At 39.5% G+C, this 23470-nt stretch overlaps 1 protein-coding gene across 1 annotated transcript; it reads left to right on the forward strand.

Moving 5' to 3' along the window:
- Window positions 1-2302: 2302 nt before the first annotated feature.
- Window positions 2303-23382, forward strand: zmp:0000001268 (CYTL1 domain-containing protein). The gene is made up of 4 exons (XM_028812524.2): window positions 2303-2664; window positions 10134-10178; window positions 10271-10417; window positions 23040-23382. Exons 1-4 carry the CDS (start codon window positions 2521-2523, stop codon window positions 23100-23102), a joined length of 399 nt encoding a protein of 132 aa, XP_028668357.2. The 5' UTR covers window positions 2303-2520; the 3' UTR covers window positions 23103-23382.
- Window positions 23383-23470: the final 88 nt, after the last annotated feature.

Here is a 23470-nt window from a genome sequence, read left to right on the forward strand (position 1 = left end):
TTCAACATCTTGGTGTGCCTTTTTCAGCATCTCATTGTGAATGTGGCTTTTCAGCATTGATCAGAATAAAATCATAAAGTGCTAAACTCACTGAATGTCTCATCTTTGGAGCATTTAGTCAGGATCGGCACAAAAGGCCCATCACGTGAGCAGTTTGATCCTGAGTCCTGTGTCAAACGCCGGCTCACTTCAAACAAGAGGAAAAGAAGAAGACCACATTACACTGGATGGCCATCTGACTCTGACGCAACGCAGGCGTGGAGCCTGAGTAAAATACACGGTTCTTAACGACATTCAGTAACTCAGAATATAAAGATGGACACAAAAGCGCAAGGGGAGGATGTTCTTACTGCACAGGAGAATGAAAAGAATTAGGCACACATACATGGAGGGTGGAAAGGTAAGAGACTGAAAGATTAATATTTTACACATTTTATTATTTGGCACCTAAATCAATGCATTTGTCTCCTATTTTTTTCCTTAGATGTGAATTTTTGTCTGAAGTTCTGCCTCTATTTTCAGCCATCCTTTATTATCTAGTCATAACAAAATTTGTAGAATAATACGTGGATTGGCAATTCTAAATTGTCCCTAGTGTGTGCTTGGTGTGTGAGTGTGTTTGTGTGTGTCCTGCGGTGGATTGGCACCCTGCCCAGGATTGGTTCCTGCCTTGTGCCCTGTGTTGGCTGGGATTGGCTCCAGCAGACCCCCGTGACCCTGTGTTCGGATTCAGCGGGTTGGAAAATGGATGGATGAATACTTCAGTAATTACAAAATGCTCAAAAATAATATTAAATTAAGGCAGAGAATCTGTTAAAAATTAAAACATAAAGAGCCAGTGTAAAGTCGCCAATTAACTTAGCCTACATGTCTCATGGGACATACGAGGGGGAGTCAAGCTAAAGTTAGAAAATGGGATTCATTAGACAGTGGAACAAACCTTAACAAAACTGTTAATGTCATTTTCCAATGTTGTCTCCACCCTTCTTGATGCAGTGCCACCTGCCTGGAAGTGCCTGGATTCCAGCAGAATAACAGGTTTTGTCTTGTCCTCACAACCACTTGTGCACCTCTTTCTTCACGTCATCATCTGTCTTGAATAAAGGACCACCCAGATGTTTTTTAGCTGTCCAAAAAGCTGGAAATCACACAGTCCCAAATCTTGCAAATAAGCAGGTTGTGGCAATACCTGAAACTTCAGTTTCTCCAGACAAGCCTTGGTGTTCTTAGCAGTGTGTCATTGTCTTGCAGCAAAAGGACTCCTTGAGACAGAAGACCCCGCCACTTGGATCAAATAGCAGGCTTCACATTGGTCTCCAGCGAGTCACAGTAACTTGCACAAGTGACTGTAGTACCCGGGTACTCCGCATGTAGTGTTCGACAATAACTCGGGTGCACGAGTGATTGTGAGGACAAGACAAAAGCTTTTATTCTGCTGGAATCCAGACACTTCCAGGCAGGTGGCGCAAGTGCATTGAGAAGGGTGGAGGCTACATTGAGAAATGATATTATCAGCTTTGTTAAAGTTCATTCCATTTTCTAATAAATCCCATTTTCTAACTGTAGCTTAACTCCGCCTTGTAGAATATGGAAAGAAAACTGGAGTACTTGGAGAAAAAACCCACACGCTCCCCAAATATACAGTAACCCGGCTGTGATTTAAACCAAGGACCCCAGGGATTTTAAAAATGAGTTCCGAACACACAGAATGTTCCTTGAAATAGAAGACTTGTGTAAAGTGCCCCTAGCAGGGTACGCACGGCACCTCTATTGTCCCACCCTTTCGACTGAGTTGTTGCTCTGTTCCTTTAAAGTGTTTCGATGGCCGGTAATTATAAACCACAAACTGCAGGACCACACGAGAGCCTACATCTTATTTATGCAGATTCCTTGCATTCTTTCAAACACTCATTCGCTTTAATAAATATTTGCAATATTTGTTGAACCTCCAAGCTCATATCCTAAAGTTGAAAGAGATGTTTTCGTTGTAAGAAGATTGGACTGAAGTTGAACCTGTTGACGCCATGGGCACCCTAGTCGGCCTCAGATTGGATTCTCGTCACAGAAAGCCTCTTTCTCTTCCAACAAAACATGCTTGTGAATGAAAGCAGTTTACTATAAGTGGAAAACATGTGCTGGACTTTTATAGCTTTATGAGGCCCAAGTGCGTTTCTCCCAATCTTGTTTACGGAAACTTTGCTGGCCCTGCAGAATGAAACCACAGCCAATAAAAATGTTGATGTCTACATGAAAAATAAAAAGAGATGGTGATACATTGCTAATGCAATTACAGGCCAGCAGCCATGTCTTGTTGGACCTGCTGTTTAATCCAGCTTCAGAGTTTCTCCCCTGCCCAAGTGTCGCTTTGCACAACTTTCTTCTGAGAGTCAGCCCTAAGAAACAAGTGTGGGATTGTTTTTCATTATCTCTTCTGCTCTGTGATTGGCTGTTTGTATACCTCCAAACTCTATATAATCCCGCTGCCCTCCTCATTCTGAGCAGAACTCACCGTCCCCAGCTATGGCTATTCTACTGATGGTCTCTGCTTTAATGTGCCTTTTTGGGATCACCTCCTGCTATCCGCCTACATGCTACACCAAGGTGTTGAGTCTGGGGAAGGAAATCACGGAACGGGCCCAGAGCATGAGGAGCAGTGCAGTCACTGTAAGTAGTGTCATGAAAATAAAAGGCTCAACAGTTGGGTGTCACAGAAATAAGTCATGGTTAGTAGCATGAGACACCTCTTCTGAATTCAACAAGATGTTTGCCTGTCTGACGTTATTGGTTACTGTGTTTCTTAAATTTAAATATTAAGTAGAATCAGACCGAAAATTTGTCTGATAGAAGGCACCAAAACTGTATCTGTGGGGATCCAGGAGAGTTGCGGAAAGCTTTCTTCCACCTCATGGGGGAATCCTGTGTTGTGACTGCCAATGCTCTTTTCAAATGACAGCTAAAACTGGGAGCAGATGTGCCCAAAATTGGTAATGATGATGGGAAATGGAAGTGGGAAAAGTGTGGCACCTAAAAGATGGCTGCTGTACAATTTGACCGGTTAGAGGCTTGTATACCCAATGACGTGTGTAGTAGAACTGCATCCCTCGTTTACTTCTACGCATTCGGTCTAATCATTTGTCAGTCCCGGGGTTGGCATGTGGTGGCACAATGCTTAGTTCTGCTGCCACATTGGAGACTAGGTTTGAATCTTGGCCTAAGCTCTGTCTATGTGGAATTCCCACTCATGTAGTGTCTCTCCTTGTTAGTGTGGGTTTTTTCTCTGGATGCCATTGTTTTATTCCTCTATTCCAAATAGTCAGATGTTCAGTTAACCTTGGAAACTTTTAAGAAGGATCTGGATAAGATATTGGGACAGCTTAGCTATTAGCTGTACTAAAGAGCTTGTTTGACGAAATGGTCTCCTCTCATTTGTCAGATTTCTTATGTTCAATACTTTTCGCTCTGATCAGTGCCAAAAGTCAACATAAGAGCACTCTACTTTTGATGCTTGTTATGTTACAGTAGTTTGAAGTTCCAAATGGGTCACAATGCAGGGTGTGTATCCCTAGAGCCTCATTCATGTCTGGTTCCTGTACTGTGCCTGATGCTGCCAGGATACTTTGATTTAAAATAAGTTTATTAATAATGTTAGTCTGTGAAGTTTGTGAACATGGTTAAGCATGTGCTTATTTTACATTTTTCCTAGAACATCATGTTTTTCATTCTGTGTTGTTAAATACAAACTCAAGATCTACTTTATCAGTACTTTTGTACACAGAAACAGCAACAATGAGAACATAAGAAATTTGATAAATGAGCGGAGACCATTCAGTCTATGGAACTCATGTGTTTAGCTAATAGCTATGAGGTCTCATCCAGATACTTCTGTTTAAACTTCATGTCTCTGTAGTTTGTTCCAAACTCTCACAACTGTTTGTGTAAAGAAGTGCTTCCGGGCTTCTGTCCTAAATGCTCTTCCCCTTAATTTCCACTGGTGTCCTTGAGCATGTGATTCACTCTTAAGCTGAACAAATTCTGTTAGATCTGCTTTATCAATGCCATGGAGAAATTTGAAGACCTGGATTAGGTCCCCACGCAGTCTCCTCTGTTCGAGACTAAACAGGTTTAATTCTCTGAGTTTGTCAAGAGTATGGCGTGTCCTTAAGTCCTTTAGAAGTGCAGCCCCATCTAGCATGAAAAGCTAAAACTGAAACTGTTTTATTGCCTTGTATTACCTTAATATCGATAAGAACGTTCTTGTTATATTTCCACATAAGCGAATTTCTTCCATTCTTGAGTAGGCTGGCCAAGGGTACCTCAGCAACAGCAGGTATGAGATGGGAACTAAGTTGTGGAAGGAGAGTCCTTCCATTCCAATGCACTGCCACTCACTTTCACTCAACAGTACAAAGCCATAGTTGTCAGTTAATCTAATGTGTACATGTTTAGGATGTGAGATAGAGTTGAATTACCCAAAGGAAACCCAAATAGGTGTGAAGAAAATGTGCCAACTCTACATATCGCTCAACTGATTTATTTTGCAAACAGCACTCAGTGGGATCTTATACCTGCTTTATTAGTTTATGACTCAGTGCTGCTGCTGCCCTCAACCTCATGTATTGTGGTTCACGCCCTGACTACGGAGTGTGTGTGTGTTTTCCTTGTGCAGCTCCTTTGGGAAAGGGCAAAGGTTTATAATTCCACTAACTGCCAGTTCCAGATTGGTACAATATGAGCATTGGTTTGTGTCTTCTGTCGAGGCACCCAGGTTCAACATATCAATTTGGGATAATATCCCAACACTGACAGTGCTGAAGGATATGTTATATATGGTGCCTTCTTGATATGTCTGTGGTGCAAATGGCCAGGCCTCCTCTCGATATTTTTGTGTATCATGTAATAACATTCTAGAGGACTAGTTATTTTCTATCAAAATATTTATTTATGCCCCCTTTCTACTTCAGTATGGGAACCTTTTGTATTTCAGCCTGGATACAACTGCCCCCTTACACTCCCTCTAGAGCCACACCTGTCTGCACATTATCAATAGTTATACTTGCATAGGGTTGCCAGATTAGAAAATTAGAAATACGGGACACTCTTAAAATCTCTCTCTATATTACTATATACATAAATTTATACATGCCCCCTACACACCCAGACCAATATATTATATAAAAGTAGAGACATAAGTTAAAAACATAAAGCAAAGATTTTAGTGGGTTATGAGGAAAACAAAACTAAAATCATTTGAAAATTATTTAATACAAGCTAAAAATATTCTGCAAAAGTGAAATCATTCAAAAATATTTATTTAATAAAGACAACAGTGAAATATTATTATTATTTAATACCATCAGTTAAAAAAAAGTCGGGCCATGCCAAGTAGTAACAACACACTTTGTTGACTCTGTATGTTGCAATGCTGATACAGAACTGCACAGCAGTAAAATGGTAAGAGTGTCGCTGTCCTCTGCCAACCATAGCAACTGAACAAGTTGCAAACAGGCAGCAAACATGAGTTTCCTCGTTACATTTGGGTTATTTTCATCAAGAGAATCTGAGAAAAGAAAGTATAATTACTTATAATGTTACGAAATTTGAAAATGAACTAAGTATGGGACATTTGGGTGTCCCTGAAAGGACAGTACGGGACAGGGGACAAAGTGATCAAATATGGGACATGTCCCGTATATAAGTGGCGTCTGGCAACCCTATGCATGCATCCATTTTAAAACTTGCTTAATGCAAATCTCAACTGGATCAGGTGCCAGGCAAGAGTCAGAAGGGCACCCTAGATAGGGCATTGATTAATTGTAATGCACATTCCCTCATATGGTATCAGTTTAGACTCACTGACTGACCTAACAAGCACACCTGTGGGATGTGACCAGAAAACCAGAGAGGTTGAAGAAGGATCTACACAGACATGAGCAGAACCTGCAAACTCCACATTCTGTAAACAGTGACTAGGCTAGGGTCTTAGCCTGTTGGCAGGAACTGTACCCATTGTACCTCCATGCTGCCCCCATCAATATCTGCGTGAGTTCTAATGCTGTGTTCATGAGTTCCGGGGCTGACAGTTCCTCAGTGGAAACTAATCCACAACAGTACGCAATCAACAGCCTCCTTCCATAAATTCTGGTGAATGCAACAAAGTGGGAAGGTGAGACATCACAAGCAGGAACTCTGAAAATAGCCATAGCAGATGAATTCAACCTAATCTTTGTGATGGGCTCCTATCACATTTCAGTCCATCTGTTAAACACTCCAATGCAGGATAGCAGTGGGTCAGATCTGTAGCACTGAGTGTACGACAGGGATCAAGCCCTGGATGGGAATTTGCACTCTCATCATTTGCCTTCATACAGAGAAAATTCAGAGTCATCAATGAATCTAATCTCGGTGTGTTTGGGATGTTGAATGAAATCAAAGTACAAAAAGAAAACACAGGTGAGCGTGAAGAGAATGTGTCCGCTCATCATGGAGTGTGCCTGGGCTGGGATTTCAAAGTGGACATCTGTGACACCATACTGCCCTCTTTGGAATTTTCTCTTCAAGAGTTCTTAATCATCACTGGTGTTCATTGTAAAGACAGGTTCAAGGCACACACATTCTCCTTTTCAAATAGCTTCTCACCATATATTCAATTAATTCAGTCCTTTCCTATCAATTAACTCCATTCCATACCTCCTAAAAGACTTCCTTCTTAATATCTGTCTGAGTCGTTTCTGTTATGTTGCAATCTGATGTTCTAAAGTTTTTCTAAAGTCCTAAACAGTCGTCTCCTCTTACTACTTGAATTTCTTCATGTTTTTTACACATTTGCATTCCAAGCATTTCTCTCTTCTTATGTTCAAGTGTCTGAATTGTATGATGCTGCCCATAATGACGGGCACTTAAATCTTAATGATTTACTTCAGTTCACTGTTCAAACATTCAAGTTTGTTCTCTCATGCTCACCACACCTTTGTCCATTGTGAGTGTGTCCTTGAACTTGTCTTTGTAGCTTCCACTGACTGAAATCCTATGGTAATTTAATAATAGATCATGTATTCTCATAATAATAATTAACAATAATTGCAGTAATTAATAAACCCTTCCTGGTTATGAAACATTATTGGGTTAGAGGAGCTTGTGTGATGTATGGATGTATACAGTTATGTTCCCATGTTTTTTCTTGATTCGATTACCTTTGGAAAATTAGTAAAACAGGAGAGCCTACAAAAAGAGTTTTTCAAAATTGTCCCTCTGATGGTTCAAAGAAAAATGAAGTCAACCTCATCCTAGGTAGGTGTATCAGGCCCGGCCCCTGGAGGTAGCACTGGAGAGGAGTGTTTGCTGTTGAACACCTGATGATCCACATAGCTCGGTAAGGATCAGTCAGAAGAAGATCCTATATGGCTAACCTTAGGCAAGCAAAGAACTGGGTGCAGTTCCTATTGAAAGCCAGAAAGTACAACCCTACAGTAATGGAAACTGGCTCCCAGGAGCATCACTTGATTGGTGAGAAAGAAATTAGCCATTGTGCATAAGGACGACCTTGACTAGTTAGGGCAGTTGGACACATCTCATCACATGGTCTGTTTTGTACCTGGAACAAGATCTGAAACAATGATTGGAATATTCACTAGTCCCTTACTGGAAGACATGCAGTTGCAATATGTGCCATGGGGTAAGAAGTCCCTCACAGTGTAATTTTAAATTAAAATGAGAAAGAGTTTGACTGTTGCTTGTTTGTGCATCTGAGTATCGTTTACAGCGTTTAACCTGTTTACAAGTGGTGTGCATTGTTTTAGGTGGCATGGTGGCACCGTAGTTAGTGCTCCTGTCTTATGGCACAAGGAAACTGAACTTGTCTCTCCCTGTGCCTCTCTGGCTGATACAGTTTCACTTTTCAATTCTTAAGCTGTGCATGTGAATGTGTTTGTTGCGTATGTGTGGCGGCCTGGCACCCTGTTCAGCTTTTGTTTCTGCTTGCGACTGATGTTGCTTGGATAAGCTCCAGTGTCCCACTGACCCTGAACATCTGGGTCTTTCTCATAAGCTGTTGTAACGTGGACTTGAGACTGACAAAGAGATTGGTGACTGTACTGCGGGTATTGTATACGACAGTAGTGATGAGGTGACAGTTAAGTCTTTGGTTGAAACTCTTTATTTAATGGTAAATCTGGGCTGTTCATCATCAAGTCTAGTTTTGAACATTAGAACAATCTAGATGAGAACAGGCCATTCAGCCCATCAAAGCTCACTAGTCCTATCCACTTAATTATTCCAAAGTAACATCAAGTAAAGACTTTGACCTCACCCAAAGGCGCTATACACTATGAGGGTGAATACTTTCTGGGGCCACTAACTGTATGAGGGCTGACACATTTGAAAGGCAATATATACTGCAAGAGTGAACACTTGGGCTTAGTAGGTCAGTTCTAGGAGGAGTGAAGCTCTATTGTAATCATGACACTCTGGTGACAGAATAGTTCCTGAAAACACTCTCTCTTCTAAAGGTGCTATATAAGTCCTGAAAGCCCTCTACAGGCTGAAAAGACAGGTGGGATATTTTCTTCTTAAAGGCCCTAAGTACTATGAAGGCAATTTTTTGAAAATAGCTGGGCATTTACCAGAGTCATACTTATCCTGAAGGTGCTATATACTACGAGGGTGAATATATTCCGAGAGCACTACCTCATCTAAAGTTACTCTATAGCACCTAGAAACCATATATGTGCTAGTGGCTCACTTATGAGGATGGACAGGAAGGTCACACTTTGAAAGACACTGTGTACTGCAAGACTGAACACATGGGCTGATGGCTCACTCATCAGGGCTAACAGGAGCAGACGCTCTATCAAAGGACACTATGTAATCATTTCTGATTAAACAATCACACTTCAAAAGGCTCTATAGGCAGGATACTTGTACGGTACTTGTAAACCTGGGACAGTAACCTAAAGCAAGAGACTGCACGATCAATATGAACTAACTGAACGAAGAAGAGTCAGCTAGATAACCTACCCATAAGACCATGAGGCAGACTAAGAAGTCATTAGAAGGATGAAATCTTTCAGTTGGTGTAGAACTAAACTGGGTAACCATTCAGGTCAATCTTGATCACTAAAAAGGAATGAATGCATGAATAAGTAATTCTTTAAATAATTTGGTAATTTGTTTGTCAGTCTGTTGGAGCTGTTACATATTATTGGCTCTGTCTAGCACAGATTAATTATCATGCTGCCTGAAGAAAAAAAATGACATCTTGTCAAAGATGAGCAGAAAAATAGGAATAAAAGGTTTATGATGTGTTGTGTAAGCAGTTATCTCATTAGCGGTGAGAAGATGGGGGATTTTGTTACAAAGGCTGGTTATTGGTGATGATGGGGTGGTTGTTGTTAGGATGTTTGTTCCCATAAGAATAATTAATGGGCATTAAGTTGTGTAATTGATGAATACTTCCTAGGCCTGAAATGTGTTTGTGATGGAGGGACCTTTGTGGCCTATGAATATATATATATACCTTATTCTTACCGTAAATACACAATACATTGTCTTAGTAGCACTGCCATTTGCTGTTGTGTGATTGTGTTCCTTGAGATGCTTTTCACTCTGATAGGCTGAATCCGGGCTCCTCAGTTCTAAAAACGTCAGCACAAAAGTGGCTCTTAGCTAAAAATGACTTAGAATATGTCATGGCAGCAGTGGCATTACTACCTCACAGTTCCACAGTTCTGGTTTGAATCCCAGCCAGTGCATCGCCAGTCTGAACATTCTGGGTATTCCAGTTTGTTTCACACCTCAAACAATTGCAGATTATGGAAATTGGCATCTTTAAAATTGCCCAGTATGGGTTAGTGTGGGTATGTTGTTAGTGTGCCCTGTGATGGGCTGGTACTATGCCATGACTAGTTTCTGCCTGGATTTCCAACACATCCCTGCAATGCTGACTTGGATAACTGGATTAGAAAATAGATAACTGGTTAACGAACACAGTACTCATTTGGAGAGTAAGGTCACTTTTGATGGTCTCTGCTGTTTTTGTGTGGCATTTGCTAATCTACTGTTTGACTATGCAAACTACAGCATTAGTGTCTTTCTCTTTCTTAATCCCCAATTAACATTTTCCTTCTCATTGTTTTAAGGAAAGATGTGCTTCACACTTTCCAAAGATATACATTGACGTCCATGTAAGTATTTACTTTACTCTGACTTCTTCTAGGTACAAGGTGCTTTTATGATTTACTGATAAAATAACGTTGCTCCACATGAATTTTCACAGAACTCTTGTGTGATGCCAAAAATGCGTGGTTACCTGACATCCCTTGAAAGTCTTGGCGAAAGGCACTGCCTGGATGATCAAAAAGTGCAGGCCCAGATGCTGGCCGTTCGCCGCTTGTATCTCATCATGGCAAAGCGATGTCATGGGGTAGGCAGTTTTTATGTATTTCATAGAAATTATTCTATTTATCATGGTAATATTTTAAATTAAGTCATGCTAATTATGAAAGGCAAAATATAATAATTTAGAATGTTATATTTAACATGTCACTATTTATGTGAACACAAAACTCTGTATATTAATAGCTGTAGTAGTACAACAATTGTAGTGTCTTTTAAATAGTGCATGTGCATTCATACTTTAGGATGGCACAGTGGTCAGTACCACAGTAATGGCTGTGTGGACTCTTTATGTTCCTCCTCTGTCTGTGTGGGTTAGGGGTAGGGTTTTCCTCTTCTTTTTTATATTTTTATTTTATTAATTTTCATTGTAATCATTCCATACAAACAGATCAATTTATAACCCAACAAATTTGAAGACTAATCAAACCCCACCCCTGAGAAGGATAGCTTAGCTAAAGGAAAATTGCTTAAGGCTTTTTAATAAGGCAACATTAAACAAAGGAAAGGGAGAAGTAAATATCTATGTAAATAAGAGATGGAGAAGGGAGTTAAATGCGATAATAGTTATTTCTCTTATTCTAAAATAATATTGATTAAATCCTGCCAGGTTTTGAAAAAATTTTGTACAGGTCCTCTAACTGAGAATTTGATTTTTTCCAATTTCAAATAATATAAAACATCGGTTTCCCACTGACTTATCAGAGGAGAATTAGGATTCTTCCAATTTAACAAAATAAGTCTGCGTGCCAAAAGTGTAGTGAATGCAATCACCGTTTGCTTGTCCTTCTCCTCTTCAAGTCCATCTGGAAGAACACCGAACACAGCTGTTAGTGGGTTAGGAGGGATTGTGACACCAAGGCTGTCTGAGAGGCACTTAAAAATTTTTGTCCAAAATGATGTTAGTTTGGTGCAGGCCCAAAACATGTGACCCAGTGAGGCAGGAGCTTGGTTGCAGCGCTCGCAGGTTGGATCCTGGCCTGGAAACATTTTGGACAGTTTTAAGCGAGACAGATGAGCTCAATATATAATTTTTAGTTGAATAATTCTATGCTTTGCGCATATAGAACTCAAGTGAATTCTCTGCTTTGCTACCTTCCACTCCTTTTCTGATATATTGATTAAGAGATCTTCTTCCCAATGTCCTCTTGGATCTTTGAAAGGTAGGGACTCTAATAAGATTTTATATATTGCGGAAATAGTGTTTATTTCCTCAAAATTGAGCAGTATTTTTTCCAGCATTGTGGAGGGTGCAAGGTGGGGGAAATCGGGCAATTTCTGTTTAACAAAATTTCTAATTTGAAGATAGTAAAAGAAATGTGTAGCTGGGAGGTTGAATTTTGAACGTAATTGTTCAAAAGATGTAAATATGTTGTCTATATAAAGATCTCTGAGCATTTTAATCCCAAAACTTTTCCAGGTATTAAAAACTGGATATACTTGCGAAGGTTGAAAGAGGTGGTTCTCTTGCAGAGGTGCCACTGATAAAAGATTTTCCATCTTAAAATGCTTTTTAACTTGGTTCCATATTCTGAGTGAGTAAAGCACAATTGGGTTATTAGTATATTTGCGATAACTTTCATTTATTGGAGAGCAGAGCAGGGAATATAAAGAAGTACTACAGGATTTTACTTCTATTGCGGACCAAGCCTGTGTATGTTCATTTATTTGTGTCCAGGTTTTTATGGCTTGTATGTTTACTGCCCAGTAATAAAACTGAAAATTAGGTAAAGCCATGCCACCTTCTGCCTGAGGTCTTTGTAGGGTCGCTTTTCGGATACGTGAATGTTTTGAGTTCCAAATGAATGAGGTTATTGTTGAGGGTTTTCCTCTTCTTAATTTTTGTGACCCTCTGGTTATTTTTGAACTTTTAACAACCTTCATCCCATTTCTGGACCTGTGCAAGCCAAAGACTGTTTTTTGATTAGGGGATAGACTGCCTATGGTGAGGTCTAATTGTGGCCCACATGGCAGGATTACATAAGACACACATTAATGCTGCTATTTTACCTTGTGTTTCATAAATGTTTTTTGATCTTGATAAAATTTTCTTTGGAATGTGCAAAAAATTTATTGGGATTTTGAAACTCTGAGAATTAATTTTCATTTTTTATGCACATTATGATTTGGGACTTGTTATTTAAGTCAGCGTCATGTTTTAAAAATTCCACATGCCATGTTGTTTTGTGACGTGTGCTGCCACTTTCGGTAGCCGTAGCCACAATGTGGTGGCCATTTGTTAGGTGCTGATGACCTGGAACTCACACAGTGTGATCTGACTGACACAGCTGAGCGTAAACCAGCGCGGTGTGTCTTGCAGTTGTCTAGTTTGTCCATATTCTACACATGCATAGTAAAGATCTTCTGATTTGAACTTTCTGGTATAGAACCTTTGACTTTGATTTCTATTCTTCACTTTGGCTTAAGCACATGAATGTTTGTTTGTTTAGTATGATACCTCCTTTGTTTTTGACTACATTTTATCTCCTTGACCTTTTTCAATTTTGTGGCAGTACACATACTGTATATGATGAAAATGTGTTTTGGTTTTGTGTCATTTCTATCCTCTTCAATACATTTTTATATTGTTATTAGTATTTTGTTCTATATTCTAGGTATTATGAAGTTCTTAATTGCACTTTTGACAAAACATTCTGTTTTGTACATGTTATATTTAATGGTTGATTATGTTTGGTGCTGTGATGCCAATTTGTTTTGACATGGTCATCGGTATTTTGTACTGCCATCATTACAGAGTTTTGCAGCAGCAGGTTGCTGTGCAGTGGTTACTAGACGTTATGCCCAATGACATCATTTGTGTGACAGTATTTAACCCTAGTCTGCTTTGGAGAAGCACAAATAGTTTTAAGAAATTTGGAGAAGAGACAAAAAGAGGACGTAGTGAAAGTCAAAACCAGATGAGCAAAAAATCTCCAAAAAAAAGTAACTAGACATGCACCAAAAAATCAAAGTCAAAAATTCAGAGCAAAAGTTGATACCAGAAAAATACTTGAAGGAGAATTAGCTAGAAGTAGAAGTAGCACACAAAAAAGGTTGTGTTTAATCCACAAACTCTGATGTTGCTCTGATTACTGACCTTTTAACCCTTTAAATGATTGATATTGGGGTCATGACCCCTGTAACCCCACCCTTAACAACAGCTGTAAGCTACCTAGTAATGGGTAGACAAAATAGAAATGCCCTTTATAAATAAAATGACAATTCAAAATAAATATTCATAACTTGAATGATGCAGTAAGTCAAAATTGTGAAAATTACAATCTAGAAAAAAAAATAATCTAGAATTAGATTTGTGTGCTAGAAACACCCAAATTGAGAGTTTTCAGTTGAACAAAAGACACGAGAAAAAATGTATAGAACATTAATCAATGGGCATTTCACAACAAAATTGCCATCACACAGTCCAAGATTGTGGATATTGTAGCGGTATACAAGTGATTTTGAAATTGTTCTACCAGCAACATTTCTTTAATTTCAGTTTTTGGTTTGGCCTCCTGTTATCTGAGATTAGCCAGCCTTTAAACTTTGCCTGCTTGCCAGACAATTCACTGTGAGCCTCCCATTTTACCTCATTTCAGGTGTGCTCTGTTGTTTAAAGATCTAGGGAGTGTGCAGAGTAAACTGAAGTCATCATCATGTTTGTGCAACCAGCTTGTGATGATGTGTGCTCACTGATATGGGGAGCATCCATTTAAGAAAGTGTAGTCGGTAGCCATTAAGGGAGGCCCATGTTCAGCAACAGTGGTACAGTATCTCATGGATTCAAATGATGTTTAGCTGGTGTGTGTGCCAGGAAAACATTCTCCAAACAATTGCACTGCCACAACTAGCCTGCACACTTGACATAAGGCAGTTTGGATGTCTGGTTTCTCATTTTGCTTGCTCTGAATTCTAACCCTACCATCAGCAGTAACTGAAATTCCTCTGTGTAGACAGAATTTTTCCAATTTTTTGTTGTCCAGTTTTGGTAATCACATACCTGTTGCAGCTTAATCTCCCTGTTCATGGCTGGCATGAGTGGTAACCATTGTGGTTTTCTGTTGCTGTAGTCCTTCCACTTGAAGACTTGATGCACTGTGCATTCCAAGAGACCCTTCTGCACATTGTGCTTACTCCTTTAGCTCTGGCAATTCCCTCGGACTTCTTTACATTTGCCCATGTAACTGCTGTTCACTGGATGTTTTTGTTCACCACACCATTGTTTTTAAACTCTCAATACTGCTCTGTATGACAATTCCAGGAGGAGCAGGTGTCTCTGAGACCACAATGTCTGGCATCAACAGCCACACATGTCACTGTCAAAGTTGCTTACACCAGGTTTCTGGCTTATTTGTATTGTAAAACAACTAAAACTCCTGACCATGAGTGCATACTATTTTATATACAGTACTAGCTGTGCTGCCCATATAAGACGGGTTGAAACCTCCACATTAACACTTGCAGTGCACCATGCAATGCATACATCACTGTTATATGCTGTTTGGTCTGGGATTTGTAAAAGCAGTGTTAATGTTTGTGATGTGCCATCTATTGGAATGATAAATACAATTCATTTTATTACTAAACTAGAGGGCTCTGCTCCTTGCTCACTTCACTCACCCACTCCCAGGTTTGGTTAACTGTATATACAATTTAAAGAGATTGTTATTTTCATGGGAATTGTTACATATGCGTTATTTTCACTTTTACTTTAAAACTTCAGTAAAAACAATATTTGGAATTAACTTTTCTTCAAGATTGCATTGAAGTTTGATTCTGTGTTTGGACTTAACATTGTGACAATGCAATGTATAACTGCCTGTGAGTAAATATAATTTCTCTCTCTCTAAATAAATGTTTGTAAGTAGGGCATGACTTGAAAGAATCTCATGTTAAAAGTCACCATCTCCTGATGCGCCATCTGTTAGAATGATAGGGACACAGCAACTGGATGGACGCACAGACAGACACAGACACTCATCTTTTTTTATGCTGGGTATTGAGCTGTAGCTACAAGATTGACTGTGTGAAGGAGCAGACTCTCCTTCTAGTGTTAACGAGAAGTGACCATTAATTATATATCTCTATTTACATTAATCTTAAAGTGTAATAAAAATGATATGTGCCAAAAAAGATTTTTCTTGTGTAACTACACTCAGAAACAGAATAAATCTAGAGAAACACTGCACCACCATTATTAAACTAATCCAATTGTCTATCCAGTCCTATTCTGTTCTGGCTTATTCAGTTCAGGTTAATGAGGGGTCAGAGCCTTCCTGGCAGCAACAGACCCACTGCAAAGACTGATGAACAATTCATCATAGAGTTTGTGTGCAACATTCCAAGGAATACAATATATTTATTTTTTGAAGAAATATATTTATTGGTTTGGAAATGTAAGATACAATAACTTCTAACTCAGGCCCTGAAGAATCTTGCCCAAAGAAGGGGCCTGAGTTGCCTCAAAAGCTTACATATTGTCATCTTCTTAATTAGCCAATAAAAGGTGTCATTTTGCTTGACTTCTCATTATATCCATAATGGCTAACACGGTACAACACCCTAGTACTTCTAAACAGTGTGAATGGGAGCAGGTTTCAAGGAGCAGTAATACATTACTTCAATCAAGCTATCCCTCAGATGGTGCTGTAAAGTAAAGTTTCATCAAAACTAAAACAGTTTTTAAGAACTCCCCTTTACAACAAATAGTTGAACACAGCTAACTGTAACTTCCTGTGACGTGTGAGTCCCTGTCTCGCACCCCAAAAGACGAGGCTAAGACTCAGGCCTTTAGCAAAACCAGCTTTATTCAGCTTGAAACAGGAACAGCACGGTTATTTTTTGTAGTAGGATCTACCGCTCTCCTATACACAGACACAGCAATCAGGCAGGGTCATGGCCAAGTAATACTGTTCCCTACATTTATAGTGTTCCTTGCATCACTCATCGAACACAATCGGCTCGGATTTGCTGTTGCTGCGAGTTGCTACGGCGCAGGGAGCCTGCGGTTGCCCCAGCAACGGATATGCTGTCTTTCACAGATGTGGCGATCGCACTTTGGGACGCTCTTTGGAGTGTCGTCCCATTGGGGGGGAGTCCCAAAAGAGTTTAGAAACCTTACAACCATTTTCAGCTTATGCTGGATATGATGCTGTAACTGCATGCTTTTATTTGCCATGTAATGTGTGTATCACAGGACATGAAACTCTCCCGTTATATTTATTTTGTCTGTATAGTCATAGTGGTCTAGCTGCTGTAGATCAGGATGATGCTGTTCCTTCGTCCATCAAGTTGCTCTTATGCCTTCTGCTCCTGATTAGACAAATCCTAGAGTGACTTGCACTTTTGCCCCTATCCTTCTTGGCACAGCTTTATGTATAACAAGCTGGCAGACATTCATGCCAGTAACATTCAAAGTGAAACATACTGGGACATGGTGTAGCAGCACATCTTCTTCAAGAGTTCATTCTGTCGACTACTATCCTGTATATATGCCGAAAATCCATTTCATTGCAATTAGCCTAGCCATCATGGAATAAGTTGGAGTAACTGGTAAAGCAGCTCATATTTTCCAAAAAGCCCGAGCTCAACACAGCAGCCCATGTTTTGATGAGCCAAGGCTATTTGAAAAAATGCTTCTTGTCCAGGTAGCTTGGCAAAATGAAAATCTCCTTGGCCAATTGCAAACAGATGGATTTTCAATTTGAGCACAACACACTTAAGACAAATTCACTGTTAAAGAAAACAAACATCCTTATCTCTCAGAGTGTCTGCCAGGGGTCTGCAGTTGTTACAAGAGGTCATTCTGCTCTGTCCGTGGTCTGAATGTGACATTTCTATTCCTTTACACGACGGTTTTAGTTTGTAAGTAAGTGTGTCCGATGCCACCATGTAAGTTAAATATTACATACATCATCATACAACATCTCTAGAGGGGGCTTTACAGCCAAACTCAAATGTTGCCTGTGAGGCAAAAATAAGTACAAGGAAAAATCTATTTCTTTACATGTGAGTTTTACTGGGTTAGTAAGTTTGTATTTCCAGAACCTCCATATCTGGCAGATACAACATTTGAACTATGTGCTAGCTTACAAATGCTTGGTGGGAATTGTTCATTTTGCATCTTGCATTGTACTTCAACATACGTATTCTTGTATAGCGAGCTCAGCTCAGGGTGAGTGAATGCATTATACCTGTGCACAGGAGTGAAAGTCAGCACAGAAAATAATTCATTTGCATTAAGTCAAATTGGCTGCTGCCAGTAATGAGTGTCAGTCAGTAGTCAGCCACACCACAGCAATAAATTCTAGAATAGTTTTTCCAAAATAACACCTTCACTACTTTGGGTCTATATCCCCTACATTGAGATGGATGAGCTACAACAGCAGAAGACCACGTCAGGTTCCACTCCTGCCAGCCAAGAACAGAAAGCCGAGGCTGCAATAGGCACAGCCTCACCAAAACTGGAAGGTGGAAACTGTAATCTGGTCCGATGAAGATGTTTGCTGAGGCACACAGATGGTAGGGTCAAAATATTGTACCAACAACATGAATCAATGCATCCAACCTTCCTTGCGTCAAACAGTCCATGCTTGTGGTGGTGGAGTTATGGTGTGGTGAATGTTTTCTTGGCACACTTTGGGCCCATTAATTTCAATCAATCATTGCTTGAATGCCATGGAATATTGAGTATTGTTGCTCCATGTGCATCCCTTCATGGTCACAATTTACCCATCTTCTAATGGCTACTTCCAGTGTGATAATGCACCTGCTACACCATGTCACAAAACAACTGGTTTCACGAACATGACAATGAGCGCAGTGTTCTTCAGTGGCCTTACTAGTCAGTGGACCCGAGTGCAGTAAAATAACTTTGGGATGTGGTAGAACGGGAGATTCACAAATCTGCAGTCATGTCAACATGGACCAGAATTTCAGAGGAATGTTTCCAACATCTTGCAGAATCCATGCCAAAAAGGATTAAGCTTTTTTGGAGAGCAAATGTAGGCATTTCCAGTTTAAGTATAACATTCCTAATAATATTTTCAGCAAGTGTACATGTTGTTCTACTCAATTATTTTGGCCCGTTTGAGTTTAATATTTGTTCTCTTACCCTCGGCCTCACTCCAACCATTTCTCTTTTCTTTCATTTACCATTGCTCTCTAACAATGCCCCCTAAATAAGAAATATCTGACTCCCTCTGACCGGATAACTGCAATGAGTTGGCATAATGCCACTCACTAGTGCCACTGAATATTGAGAACCAGAATTAGAATGTGTTTCAAAGAGCTTTTCTATCTTCTTCTTTCGGCTGCTCCCGTTAGGGGTTGCCACAGTGGATCATCCAAAATTGTTGTCCACATATTGATTTGGCAAAATTTTACACCGGATACCCTTCCTGACGTAACCCTCCCCCTTTATCTGGGCTTGGGACTGGCACGAAGAAACACACTGGTTTGTGCATCCCCTGTGGCTGGGTCCAAAGAGCTTTTCTATCACAATGAGAATATGTTTAATGACACACGAAACCTCTGAAACACTTGTTTTATGGAAGAAATTATTTACATCACTGTTAGGCTAATTGATAACTTTTGTTTTAGCTCTTTTTATACTGTGCATGATGTCCAATACTTCCAGATTCTTTGATGTTTGCCTGTGTATCTTGGATTACAGTTATGAAGCCATTTCAAACACTTGCCTAATGTGCTTTAAATAAAGATCTATCTATATATCTATCTGTCTGTCTGTCCGTCTATCGTGCAAAACTAAATATTCATAAGTAACTTAAAATGGAGCAACAAAAGCTCTCACTACAGTCTTATTGTCAACGTGAGGACAGACAGGGAACCTGTCAGGGACTTCAGTGTCACCGTGGCTTTGTTGAAGGCATTCCTATTGGTAAGGGTTTCACTAATGGATTAGGAACCAAGAGGCTCATAAAATTTCCAGAATCCGTAAAAATAAAGGTGGTGGAATTTAAACAGAATCCAGGTTTTCTTGTGTTATTTTTTATTCTACTATGTGTAGCAGTGTGGGATACAGTGATGCAGTGTTTACTGTTGTAGCCTCACAGTTCCAGAGCCCACTTTCTGTGGCATGTTTGCTTGCTCTCCCTTTGTCTCTGCACGTGTTCCCTGAGCAGTCCAATTTCCTCTCACACCCCAAAGATATGCAAGTTTAGGTTAACCAGCAGTTCTGAACTAGAATTGTGTGAATGAGAATGTCCTCTGGTGGGCTGGCATTGCTTCACTGCTGCCTTGTAATGAACTAAGCAGTTTCAGAAAATGAGAAATGAATTACATGTCTACAGTGACCAGAGCCTGTAGTAGTAAAACCCCACATGGCAGGTGCCTTTTCAGGACTTGTTCTTCTGTCTCCCATCTGGATAAGGCTAAGGCCCCCCATGACTGTGAGTCTGGGCTGGAAAGTGAATAGACGGACTGAAAATGGACATCCAGTATTAAACTAAAGCAATTGAAATATGAGGAACATTGTGTTCTTGTCAAACTCATTTTTTGTGAAATAATGATTTGATTAAAAAAATCATCACATTACTTTATTGTTTTAATAAGAAACAGGTCTGCTTTGTGTACAGTGTGGAAAAGACCGACAAGATATCCTGAGGACACTGGCACACCAGGGGAGGTCAAGACATTTAAGGCCTTCTTGCTTATTTAGTTTATTTTGAAAATGGTAGAAAATCGTTTGTCACTTCATGAAACATGCAAAGATGGTGAAAATTAAAATATATAATGTATTGCTTCCAAATTAAGATGCACTTTTGTCATATGTTTCCAAAGTTAGAATTGGGGTACTTCTAAAATTTGAGGTGTTTGACCTTCTGCAGTTAAACAAAGTACACTAAGTAAGCCCAGGCTTTTGTGAAAGGGAAAACAAATCGATCTACCAAGGGAAATTGATTACATGAAAGGAAACAAAAAATACTGCTATATTTACTGTTAATTTATGTATGTGCCAGTATTCTGTTTTTCTCAAAATCAGCTTTGTAAAGGGGTCTGCATCTTAAACTGGAAGTGGTATGGTGTGTGTGATTTACTTTGAAGACCATGGCCAGCTCCACCACTTAAGGAAAACTAGACAATGGCCCAGGGCAGCAAAGTTTTGGGGACACATTTTTTAAATAATTCAGGGTTCGACTTAGAAACGATTATACTCAACACAACTGCCTGACTCCTTTTAACTGTACTATATAATTTAATATTATTTTCACATACTAGCAATATAAATATCTTAATGTTTAATGAGCTACACAGGCCTTTTTTGGGGTGGCCTTTCATATCCCAGGATGCACTGCACTCAGCTTCACAGAGGCTCTCACCGTATGAAGGTAGGTGCAAATTCATATTTTTACTTTTGTTATGGTCGTGTTTTCCTTTGTCTCAATTTTCTTATTTCGACATTGGCCTGATGTAGCTTTTGGACAGATACATACTGTATGTATTTTTCTCGCCATTTCTTCCTGTGTTTTGTAAGCACTGCGTGTTACCATTACAAGTGGTTTTAGAAGGAATTATGTGCCTGTTGCGAGTCCTGACAGGATGAGGAACGCAAATACTTGGAAGCTGGAATTACGCCTAATCTCTGAACTGGTCTGCATACGCTTTAACACCTTGGCCTTTCTTAAATTTCATATTTAGTACTATATTATTATGATTATCATTATTCAACATCAGCATCCAGTGATTGCGGAGATGGGCTCCAACTGCCCTAGATAAGTGGGCAAAGAGGATGGATTCATGAATAATTTGTGGAATTACGAAAAATAAGAAAACTGTATCATACTTTTTAAAGCTGCTATTTTTTGTCAAACAGTTAACTTATTTATAATGTTACTTTGCTACATGTATATATATGAGGTGCGTTCAAATATAAACAGGAATTTATGAGCTACACTTTATGAACTGAATACAATGAAATGACTTACACACTACATTTCTATGTAGCCTCCTGCCACTGCAATACACTTGTTCCACTGCTCAGGAAGCTTCTTAATCCCAGAAGAGTAGAAGTCTTTTGACTGCATGTTTGACCCATTCTTGCACAGCGTCAATAACCTTTTCAATCGACTTGAATTTCTTCCCTCCTAAAAATTCCTTAAGTGGACCGAAGACATGATAGGCCCTCTCTGAATGACTTGCACCAATCATACACTCTAGACTGAGAGACACACTCATCCCCAAACTAATTTTTAAGTTTTGAAGAAATGTGAGATGGAATGACTCCTTCATTTGTCAAAAATGTAATAATAATTTGCTGCGTAACACTACTTTGTACCTCCTGCTCCGGCATGTTGATTATAATTGACAGGAAGGGGAGAAAGAGCAGTTAGCACTACTAACGACACCTTCAGACATACATGTGTTTGTCCAATGAGTTATGTCTACCTCGTAGTCTTTATAAGAACAAAGCATGAAAATTCCTGTTTTTAATTGAACGCCCCTCATATTATAATTGTTTTTACCCTGCGGGGAGTGTTACCACCATGTGCCTGGTGCTTGCTGGGACTGGCCCTGCTGTCCCACAGCCCTGCTCTGGATAAGTGGGTTTGGAAGATGGTTGGTTAGATGGATCGATCTGCACAACCACCACCTGATCAAAGCACTGTGATATTCCTACATTGATGGATTAAAGGCCAGAAGCCATCATCAAGTTCTTCCATGTGAACCCTGAATACAATAAGGACTGACTGAGGTCATTTATGTTAGGTAGAACGCCTAGAGTGGGCTGGGCGGTCTCGTGGCCTCAGACCCCTGCAGATTTTATTTGAGTTTTTTTTTGTTTTTTCTGTCCTCCCTGGCCATTGGACCTTACTTTTATTCTATATTAATAAGTTTTCCCTAATTCTATTTATTTATTTTGTCTTTTTTCTCTTTCTTCATCATGTAAAGCACTTTGTATGAAATTGTGCTATATAAATAAATGTCATTGTTGGATGGATGAACTTTTGTAATTTGCACATTATTTAAATATACTGAGTTCTGAAATGCTAAATCAAATGTATATTCAATTACCTGCTACTTGTAGTAAACTGCTAGTTTTCATTTACTAAGAATTATGAAATTCATTAAAACAAACATACAGTATAAATAAATGTGGTCCACACAAAATATATGCATAAATGGGAATATTTGCTGTATAAATCAATGTATAATTAATTTAATCTACTAGATTACAAGCAAAATCTTATATAGATAATACAAAATCAAAAGGTCAAACAACATTTAATCCCAAATTCTGTAACATAAGAGTTTCAGATCAGGGTGGTTAAGGGTGGGGGTGCCATTTACAGCTTCTCCTCGGGCAGCAAATTAGAGCTAGCCCTGCTGAAGACTTTGGTTAGCACTTTATTATGACAGCTCCGGCAGATCAGCTTTTCTTCCACATGTCTGTGTCGGGCTTACTGGTGGCGCTGTGTGAGTGTGAGCCCTGTGATGGACCAGCATCTTCTCCAGGATAATATCCTTCCTAATGCTGTCCAGAATTTCAGAATAAAGATGGGTAAGGTTTATTTAGAGGTTGAGTCTCAGAGGCTGGAAGGGGACGGCAGTAAGTTTCTCTATCAATCAGTAGTTACCACATTCTTAAAATAGTATGCTTTAACTCGGCCTGTGTTTTATTTTTTTTCCAGGAACTTGTCTTTTACAGAGATGACTGTGCTGAACTAGAAAGAAAAGCAACACTTTACACCTAGGAAGAATTGTGCTTCTCACACACTCCTGATTTGTCTGCGGATGCAGCTTATTTTAAGCAAGTTACGGAGAATGGAGTTAAGTTACCAGCGGACACCGTAGTCCTTCTGTAGAATGCTGCTATTGAATTTAGGCTTGTAACGTGGACATATATGGAGCACTGCAGCATGGCGCTGATGGAATCATAAGCTTTTGTGATAAAATGTCAATAAAATTACATTCTTTATTTTGTGATGCTCTTTTAGTATTGAGTTAACAATAAACACGTTTCCTAATTCTTTATGTACAGTACACTTTTTTGCACAAATAATGTTAGCACTGCTCCCTCATTTGGTCCAGAATCTTGGTGTCAAATGCACCTCTGGGTGTT

The sequence above is a fragment of the Erpetoichthys calabaricus genome, chromosome 11 (assembly GCF_900747795.2).
Source record: "Erpetoichthys calabaricus chromosome 11, fErpCal1.3, whole genome shotgun sequence".
Classification (NCBI taxonomy): Eukaryota; Metazoa; Chordata; class Cladistia; order Polypteriformes; family Polypteridae; genus Erpetoichthys; species Erpetoichthys calabaricus.